Below are 10,201 nucleotides of genomic sequence, written 5' to 3' on the forward strand. Positions count from 1 at the left end.
TAATGTTGAGAACACACTGACGTTTTAGCTGTGGCTAAGTAGTCCTTACATTAGTCAAGGACATTCAGTCACCTCTGCCAGGTGCACAAGAAGCTGGGAGGGAGCACAGCCAGGACAGCTGACACAGCCTGGCCAAAAGCCTGTTCCATACCATATGACATCATGCTCAGTAAATAAACTGGAGGGAGTCTGCTGGGGGGCAGAGATCGCTGCTCAGGGACAGGCTGGGCATCAGTCAGCAGGTGGTGAGCAATTGCATTGTGCATAATTTGTTTTGTATATTATTGTATTATTATTATTATTATTATTATTATCATATCTTCCTCTGCTGTCTTATTAAACTGTCTTTGTCTCAACCCATGGTTTTTATTTTTTTTCCCCAATTCTCTCCCCTATCCCGCTGTGGGGTTGGGGAGTGAGCAAACGGCTGCATGGTTTTTAGCTGCCTGCCCAGTTAAACCACAACAGCCCTTCTTCTGAACCGCTTTAGGTATGTACTTTTGGATTGGGTATCATGCCGTGTATTGCAAATACTGATTCAACTGGCATTGCCCAAAGTGGCTACCACAGATGCAGACTGCTCCACTGCAGGTATTTATATTCAGGCAGATCAGTGCTTTTGTTGTTGTTACTGTTATTGTTGTTGCAGATACTGGTATTGTTGGGGAAATCACACAAACACTTGAAGGGTAATGGAAGGATTGCCATCTTAGTGGCCCTCCAGTGAAGTGGCTCCTCTTTGCCCATGTCTCACTGTCATTGCACAGGCTCTAACCTTCACCTTGCTGGTGAAGACAAAGGCCAAGAGTGCCTCGCACCTATCTACACCTACCTAACTAAATTCAGCAGTGGCCACACGTTATCTTCATTTCTTCTTTAACTGTGCCTGAAGTACTAACATTGTGCCCTTGAACTCCCTTGCAAGTGTCAACTCTACAGGAGCTCTGGCTTTCCTAAAACCAACCATATTTCTGATTTCCTCCTTTGTTTCAATCCTTGCATCCACCTCGTGTATGCTGCCTTTTTCCTACGGAGCTTCCCCCATGAGTCTGCTGGTTCCCCACGCTTCTCTCCTGAGATCTCTGCTTGTTTTCCTGACTCTTGGTCTGCACACTCTTGGACTTGAAAGACACTGTCCTTGCAGACCAGCTGTACTGAGCTCTGCTGCTCTTCTGTGCCGCTCTTAGGGGACCCCCCGCTTAAAGTCGCAAGACTAGGCCAAAGTCTGCTGATCTGAGGGCTAGCATCTGCACTCTTCTGTTCTCCTTCCCCTTGGGAGGTGACACCCCACTGTTTCATGGTCACGACAGCCAAGGCTGACACTGGTTTTCACATCCATGGCCAGCTCTGCCTTCTGTGAGACTAACAGATGCAGGTGAGTGTCACCATTTTTGGCCAATCTAGCAGCTGCGCTATGAAGACCTGTGTCCCAAGCTGTGTCCCAAACCCCTCCAGAAACCTCCAGGACTGTTTGCATGCTGTTGTGGTCTTCTTCCAGTGAATGTCAGGGTAATGAAAGTCCACAGGAAGACCTCAATGAGTTCTTTGTCTCCCACCACAATGTCACCCTTACCAGTCTCCTCTGACCCTCACCCACAAGGGCTCACCCAGTTTGTTCATCCCATAGAGGAGCTTCACACATCTACGCAGCTCCTTCACACTGGGGACACCTCCTTCCTCATCCTTCTGGCCTGTCTCTCCTGATGATCCTCTACCCACCCATCACAGCACCCCAATCATATCAGCTGTCCCAACACACCTCAGCTGTTATTCCCTCCAAGTGGGATGAAGAGGTTGCATGCAGAGCTCCAGCTCCTCCTGCCTGTGCCCCAGGCTGAGGGCATGGGTGCATGGCTGGGCTGCAGCACCTCAGCTGTGGCACCTTTGGGCTGAGAGCAGACTTGCAAGAGGGAAACCTGCTACCAAGTGCCCAAGACCTCAAGTGTGCAAAGGCTTTGCTTCAGAGCAGAGACATGCCGGAGTGGAGAGCAGATGGCAATGTAAAGAAGAAATGAGATGCCCACAAAGGTGGCAAACCCTGCTCTCTCCAAGGCCAAAGAGAAACAGAGCTGGGCTGTGCAGTCTGAGCAGGAGAGAGGTTTGCTGTCTGTGGTGTCTCTGCAGCCTCTGAGAGCTTGTGGTTAAGGTGAATCACAGGAAGGAAGAGATGATGTTGAGAGTGCCCTTGGGTGCGGACATGCTGTGATGATGGAGAGAAGAACCAGCAGAGACTGAGAGGGAATGCACACGAGTGGGGACCCTGGTGTGATGTGCTTGGTATTCATGCACTGCCCAGCATCTGCTGGAGAGAGAAGGGACAGACCTCACGTCAGTGCAGTGGTGGGATTCAGTCATGGGCCCAAAGGCACGGAATCTGTCTGAGATGCCCTGGGTGGTGCCTGTCACACAATGAGTCTGAATGGGGAGGGGGTTCCTGTACAGGCCCTGTGCTGTCCATGTCAGCTGCATGCAGTTGGGCTGGAGCATCCTGGCATCTCACATAGCACTACAGGCCTGTATTTGGCTATTAAATTAAGATTCAGCTGCCCTCAATTAGGTCAGACAATTAGAGTGCAAGGGATGCACTTGACAAAACTGCCATTCTACTTGAAGGACATGTAGAAAATACAGCTGATGGAGAACAGGGAGACTTAGGTCTCCCTATGGCACATGGCTCCATTTGGTCAGCTGAAGACTTCTGTACGCTGCCCAGGACATAAGGAATATCTACAGGTTCAGTTGTCCTACATGTGGGGATCTGCTGTCATTCCACCTGGCACATTTAATTTCCCACCAGCCTCTAAGAAGTGTCCCCCAGATGCTGCCCTGTCTCTCTGCATTGCTCCATTAGAGCTTGCAGTTACCTGCACATATCCTGGACCACCTCCTGAACGTCAAATGTCACCAGGTGTTTGTGTCTGAACAGCTCACTCCTGGTCTCCATCTCCAGTAATTAGCATGGGAGCTGAGACAAGAAGCTCACATGCAGGTGCCTGTTTTGCGCACACCTGAACTATGCAAGAGGAATCCCAGCTCCTGGGGGTTGTGGTCTGCAAGGGAGGGAGCTGAGACCCCTTCCAGCCCCAGGACCACAGACCCAGGATGAGATGCCTCAGTTGACTCTGCTGAATCCCTTCCCTCAGCAGGGGTAAAAAAAGAGATCCCTCCCTGTCGCTGTCTGGGTGTCCTGCCTAATGATGGGACAAGAAAAAGTGATTATAGGACCTAACTCTGTCTCTGGTAAGAGAAATTACACTGCTGGGAGTAAGCCTCTCTCCCCAGCTGAGGGAGGGAACATCAGTGATTCCTTCAATTGGTTTCACAGCAGGTTCCCCTGGAGCCCCAGGGACACCTGGAGGGAGCCCAGAGGGGCAGAGAAAGTGCTGCCTTGGGCTGGGCCTCTGCTGCTGAGCTGGGCTGGGCTCCTGGGATGGAGGGAGCTGCTGGCAAGTGGGCAGCCCTGCAGAGAGACAGCTCTGCCCAGGAGCAGCTCCTCTGCAAAGCGCAGCAGTTCTGGGGGCACTGCCTGCAGGCACCGAGGGGAGAGGAGCGAGACAGAGAGAGAAGGCAATCTGGAGTGGGAGGAGAGCTGAGTGTTCACTGTGGGAGAAATGTTCACAGCCCTTGACACAGTAAGTCTCTGGATGCAGGGCAACGCAGCTGTGGTTCCTGGAAAGATCTCCTAAAGCTGGCACATAACCGCAGCTTATGCAATCTGTCAAGAGGGCTCTCAGTGGTTCTCTAGCATAGAGGAGGAGGATGTGTTCCAGAGCGGGGCTTCCCTGCTGCACCATCAGAGGGACAGGGCATGGCGTTTCCCTTCTCCTGGCAACGGCTTCAGAAGTGTGAAGGTGGGTGTGCAGCCAGGGGTGCCCAGGACCATCCTTCAGAGCAGGTCCCTGCACCCCAGGGGCTGTGTGCTGGGGCAGGGACTCTGCCGCCTGCCAGGGTCAGCACTCAGCCTGCCCAGGGAGCTGCCCATGGCGCTGTGGGGAGAAGCTGTGGGTGGAAGGAGTGACCCCTGGCAGGGCAGGGTCCTTCTGCTGTTGAGAGGGTGCTGCGTGGCTCATGGCTGCTCACAGCTCCAGATCATTTCTAAAGGCATTTCTGAGGTGATTGAGGGCTGGGTGGGCAGTGAGAGATGGGAATTTATTCCTCCACTCTGGAGAAGGCACTGAGACCCCGGTTCTGGTTAGGACTTCTCTGAGCTGCTCCTGAGCCCCTGCACACACAGAGATGCCCCTGGGCAGTGCTTTGCTGCCAAGAAGGGTCTGCAGGGCAGAGCTGAGCTCACAGCGGGTTGGATGGAGTCTGAGAGCACTGACAGGGAGGAGACGTGGGCACAGAGAAACAGCTCCTAGCACTGACAGCTCCAGGCAGCAGATACGGGCAGGGAGTGAGAGGGGAGCTGCTACCAGAAATGCTGGGGGAAGGAGGATTCAGGCACCTCCCTGACATCCCCTGCCATGCCAGACACGTTCCCCAGAGCAAGCCCCTGGTCTCCTCTCTGACACAGCAGAGCACTAGGAAAAATGGCATACATTTTGTTCAGAGTAGTCTAATCTCAACATTTGACTGTCTTTTCCTTCATGGACAGTGCTGATGCCCAGCAGGACCAGATGTGCAATGGCAGCTCCATCACCCAGTTCCTCCTCCTGGCATTTGCAGACACACGGGAGCTGCAGCTCCTGATCTTCTGGCTCATCCTGGGCATCTACCTGGCTGCCCTCCTGGGAAACAGCCTCATCATCACCACTGTAGCCTGTGACCGCCGTCTCCACACCCCCATGTACTTCTTCCTCCTCAACCTCTCCCTCATCGACCTGGGCTCCATCTCCACCACACTCCCCAAGTCCATGGCCAATTCGCTGTGGGACACCAGGGACATCTCCTACTTGGGATGTGCTGCCCAGCTCTTTCTGTTAACCTTTTTTATCATAGCAGAATTGTATCTTCTCACTGTGATGGCCTATGACCGCTGCATTGCCGTCTGCAAACCTCTGCACTATGGGACCCTCCTGGGCAGCAGAGCTTGTGTCCACATGGCAGCAGCTGCCTGGGGCACTGGGTTTCTCAATGCTGTCCTGCACACTGCCAATACATTTTCACTACCCCTCTGCCAAGGCAATGCTGTGGACCAGTTCTTCTGTGAAATCCCCCAGATCCTCAAGCTCTCCTGCTTAGATGTCTACCTCAGGGAAGTGGGGCTTCTTGTGGTTAGTGCCTGTTTAGCATTTGGGTGTTTTGTTTTCCTTGTGGTGTCCTATGTGCAGATCTTCAGGGCCGTGCTGAGGATCCCCTCTGAGCAGGGACGGCACAAAGCCTTTTCCACGTGCCTCCCTCACCTGGCTGTGGTCTCCCTTTATGTCAGCACTGGCATATTTGCCTCCCTCAAGCCCCCCTCCATCTCCTCCCCAATTCTAAATCTGGTGGTGGCAGTGCTGTACTCGGTGGTGCCTCCAGCAGTGAACCCCATCATCTACAGCATGAGGAACCAGGAGCTCAAAGGTTCCCTGAAGAAACTTATGACTGGATGGTTTTAAGCAGCAATGAACTGCCCATTTTCTTTTGCAAATCTCATTGCACTCATAATGGAACTCCTTACAGGCTGAGACTTTCTTTGGTACTTTGTTTTTAGCTTTTCTTAGTTGTAATAATGCTGTCCACAAAAAAGTGCCTTTCTTCCTCGTGCTTCTGTTTCAATATCCACCTGTTTTTTGTGATCCACGGACTGTGTACATGAGGAGCCATGCTCTCTGTGTCTTTAAACAAAATAAACGACCCTGCAGCGACTTGTTTTCTAAGATCCTTCTCCTCAGACCTTTGTAAAGCTGCAGGTGGAGTACCTTGGTGCAGAGGTGGAGAGGAAAAACAGCCCTGGCACAGCAGCACTGCCAGGGAGCACCAGTTCTTGGTCTTTCCCAAGCTGCTCTCTTTCCACTTCCACACTCTCCTTCTTAGCCCTTGTGTTGGTGCACGGTTGGAGTGCTCTGGCAGCTTGGTCACAGTCCTGTGGTGCGGCAGTCCTGTGCCCGCAGGCAGGGACGGGCAATGGGCACCTCTGTGACAGAGCTGGCCTCCATAATAGCATTTTAGATTAGCTATTAGGGAAAATTTCTTCACGGAGAGAGTGGTTAGGCATTGGAACAGACTGCCCAGGGAAGTGGTACAATCACAGTCCCTGGAAGTATTCAAAAAACGTGTGGATATGGATATGGTGCTTAGGGACATGGTTTAGAGGGGGACCAGGCAGTTAGGTTAAGAGGTTGGACTCAAGGATCTCAGCGTTCCTTTCCAACCTTAACGATTCTATGATTCTATGATTCTATGAGAAAGGATCTTCTCAGGGCAGTGCCTGAAGGCTTAGGTGTTCTTTCAAAGTGGCTCTAGAGAACATGCCCATAGAGGTGCCCAGGAGAAGAAAACCTGTGCAGTGGTGGGATTCAGTCATGGGCCCAAAGGCACGGAATCTGTCTGAGATGCCCTGGGTGGTGCCTGTCACACAATGAGTATGAATGGGGAGGGGGTTCCTGTACAGGCCCTGTGCTGTCCATGTCAGCTGCATGCAGTTGGGCTGGAGCATCCTGGCATCTCACATAGCACTACAGGCCTGTATTTGGCTATTAAATTAAGATTCAGCTGCCCTCAATTAGGTCAGACAATGGAGGGATGCACATGAGACAGCTGCCAAAGGAGATGTACATAATACAATTGGTGGAGAAGAGAAAGAGAGACTTAGCTCTCCTTGGGCCACATGACTGCAGCTGGTCAGCTGAAGACCTCTATAGGCTGCCCTGGACATAAGGAAGAGTTACAGGTTCAGGTGTCCTACATGTGGGCATCTGCTGTCAATTTACCTGACATATTTAATTTCCCACCAGCCTCCAAGGTGATACCCCCAGATGCTGCCCTGTCTCTCTGCATTGCTCCATTAGAGCTTGCAGTTACCTGCACATATCCTGGACCACCTCCTGAACCTCAAATGTCACCAGGTGTTTGTATCTGAACAGCTCACTCCTGGTCTCCATCTCCAGTAATTAGCATGGGAGCTGAGACAGCTCTGCCCTGGAGCAGCTCCTCTGCAAAGCGCAGCAGTTCTGGGGGCACTGCCTGCAAGTGCAAGGGGAGCAGAGAGAAGTGCGAGAGATGTTACAGGCACTGTGTAGTGGGAGAGTGCTGAGAGTTCACTGGTGGAGAAATCTACAGAGTCCTTGACACAGTAAGTCTCTGGTTTTAGAGTGATACACAAGTGTCCTGGAGGGGTCTTCTAGAGCTGGCACATCCTGCTGCAGCTAGGATCTGGCAGGATGGCGCTCAGGGTTTCTTTATTGTAGAGAAGGACATTCTCCAGAGAAGGGCTTCCCTGCAGCACCGTCAGAGGGAAAATGTTCGCTTTAACCCTAGCCCTCACCCCAGGCCTAAACAAAACCCTCATCCACAAAGGTAGCCCCTACCCTAAACACCAACCAGACACCCTCAGCATAACACCAAACCTACCCTGTAAACCTTTACCTAATCCCTAACCATGAAAGGTGAGCTGTAGTCCCTAAACCCTAACGTGAACACTTAACCCCTGAAGCCGTTATTTCCCGTGCTCTAACCCCCTCACCTTCAACCCTTTCCTAACCCTAACTTAAGCTGTTTGGCCCCTTGGGGCAGGAGGGGGATCGTGAGGTCCCAGAACAGTCGCATGGCACTGGAAGAGGAATGTCAGGTGACCTGTATCTGATCAGCTCATAGGCCACAAGGAAGAGATGGGTGGGAATGCTATGGTGAGGTCAGCTGTGCCTCAGGATCCCATGGGCCAGCAGAAGGCACAAGGCCTTGAAGGTGGCTGTGAGGTCACTTCTGTCTCTGGAGTTGATAGGGCAGCAGCAGGAACATGGCTGGGAACGGGACTGTGAGGTCACTTCTTTCTGCAGTAGCTGATAGCTCAGCCCTTGACTCATGGCTGGGATACGTGCTTTTAGGCTCACATCTGCCAGTGTCTCTGACAGACCAGCAGAAGGCATGTGGTTGGCAAGTTGATTGTGGGAATCCCTAAGTACCTGGTAGGCCCATGCATGAAGAGGGCTTGGATAGGGGTTGTCATGTCCTTTCTACCTGAGCACCCAATGGGAAAGCAGTGCCCACATGATTTGGTTGGGCCTACTAGACAAGCTGAAAGGCCAGCAGCAGGCACGTGGCTTGGAAGATCCCGGTGAGGTTCCTTCTGTCCAGTCAGCTGGTGCAGCAAGTCTTACAGATCCCGTCTGTAGAAGGGGTTATGCCATTTTGCTTCTGTGATCACTTTCAGTGTTTTCTTAGAAGAAAAAAATACGAGTCATCATTTCAGTAGAAAGCCCCAAAAGAGGGGGTTCACATGTGAATTTGTTGTTGCAGTTTTAGATAAAAGGAAGGACAAGCAGCTGGCCTAATCACCGGCACCAGGTAGGAGCTTCCTGCAGACTTCTCATTACAATCAAGTTTATCCTGCAACCCAGCAATATGCTCAGCACAACACGGCCTGAAGACCAAGCTGTACGTGGAGCACAGCACAGGCCTGGGTCTCCTCAGATTTACCATGTCCCGATCCAATGTCGGGGGAGGTTTCAATACGATCCCAAGGACGAGATTAAGACGCTGGAATCGGTCAGATGTCGTACAACCTTTCACTTTTATTGGAGGGGAGAAGAGAACGGAGAGAGGAGGGAGGGCGAGGGAGGAGGGAGGGCAAGGGAGGAGAGGAAAAGAATAGGGGAGAGAGAGTTAGAAAGAGAAGGAGAAGGAGGAGTTTACCACCACCACTTCGAGTCCAAGGATCTTCCGCAGGGTGTTCGGTGGCCTCAGGCTTTGTTGGGGACCAAAGCGGGGCGGGGAGCCTCGAGGGTGCAGGAACAGAAGGAGTGGTCTCGCGCATGCCGCCGCCCCCGCCGAGGGGGGCTCGTTATATAGGGGTGTGCTCCTTATATAGGGGCTCCCACGCATGCGCAGATCACAAATGTGTACGTGCAGTTCGCCACGGACGTGCTGCCCCCGCCTCTGCTCTTTTCGCGCCCTTAGTCCCTGCGCAGGCGCACGAGGTTTTTTTTTCTCAAAACTGGGGAGAAGATGGTCTTTTCGAAGCACGACGCTGGATGGCGCTACAGCGGCAATGTCGAGACAAAACCGCATTTTTCTATCGGTCCTTTACACCACCCCGTGGCTCGACATTGCAGCTTGGTGGCATAAGACAGAGAGAGAAAGAGAAAACAAAGGAGAAAGAAAGAAAACGCAGAGTTGAAAGGGTTGGGGATAAGGGTGGAGGAAAGTTGTGGGAAGGGAAAAGGGAATAACATTGTTTCAGGTGAAGGAATGTCTTAACACAGATTAACTGAGGTATTGCTCAGTGCAAGCTCATTCTTGAACGACTTTAACAATTCTTCAACTTTGAAGGGTAAACATTAGAAATAGGGTTGACAATAACTGGCAACAGTAAACATTAGAAATAGGGTTAACAGTAACTGGCAATACGCAGTTTCTTCCTTTAGAAGGAATTAGGGATGGGTTTAAATGATGGGTACTGAGGTTGGTTGTGGCTGATGGATGGTATAGATTTTCGTTACACCATCAGGTGGGGTGTTAGGAACAAATCGCATATTTGACACAACGTGTCGAATTAATTGAATAAAACATGGAATTATACAGGGTAGGAACAGTAAGGTGGCAGTTGCACATAGCAAATACAATATTAATTGTTTGACCCACGGTGCCCCAGGTAACCAGGACCACAAATTGCCGTTCCAACCACTCCAGGTTTGAACAGGGACATGGGCTATTTTCCTGATGTCTTGGGTCAGTTGGAGAACCACTTCTCCCACATCATCTATTTCTAGGCAGCAGTTACAGATATTTAATTTTCCACACACTCCTCCCTCCTCAGCCAATAAATAATCTAAAACCATGCGGTGTTGAAGGATTGCCGTGCGCATTTGTTGAGATTGTCGAGTTAATAGGTCTATGGCATCAGCGGTTTTGTTGGTGATAATTTCTAGGGCCGCTTGTAGTCTGATTATTCGGTTTAGATTATAGATTGGTTCTCTTGCCCCTGCAATGGGCTCGTTCGGATTCCAGGTTGCTGGTCCATAATGTTCAATTATTCGCTCAGGGGGCCATTTGTCATTCCCCCATTTTTGTGTCCCACCTAAATTTACCTTGGTAGATCGCCTCTTACGGGCAATAC

At 51.4% G+C, this 10,201-nt stretch overlaps 1 protein-coding gene across 1 annotated transcript; it reads left to right on the forward strand.

Annotated features, from left to right (window-relative positions):
• Positions 1 to 4,787: 4,787 nt before the first annotated feature.
• LOC309603547 (olfactory receptor 14A16-like) lies at positions 4,788 to 5,543 on the forward strand (the record flags this gene model as incomplete). Its single annotated transcript, XM_082338367.1, has 1 exon — positions 4,788 to 5,543. The coding sequence occupies one exon, from the start codon at positions 4,788 to 4,790 to the stop codon at positions 5,541 to 5,543; it is 756 nt and encodes a 251-aa protein (XP_082194493.1).
• Positions 5,544 to 10,201: the final 4,658 nt, after the last annotated feature.

This window comes from Platalea leucorodia, assembly GCF_965183815.1.
Source record: "Platalea leucorodia genome assembly, contig: HAP1_HAP1_SCAFFOLD_124, whole genome shotgun sequence".
Lineage (NCBI taxonomy): Eukaryota > Metazoa > Chordata > Aves > Pelecaniformes > Threskiornithidae > Platalea > Platalea leucorodia.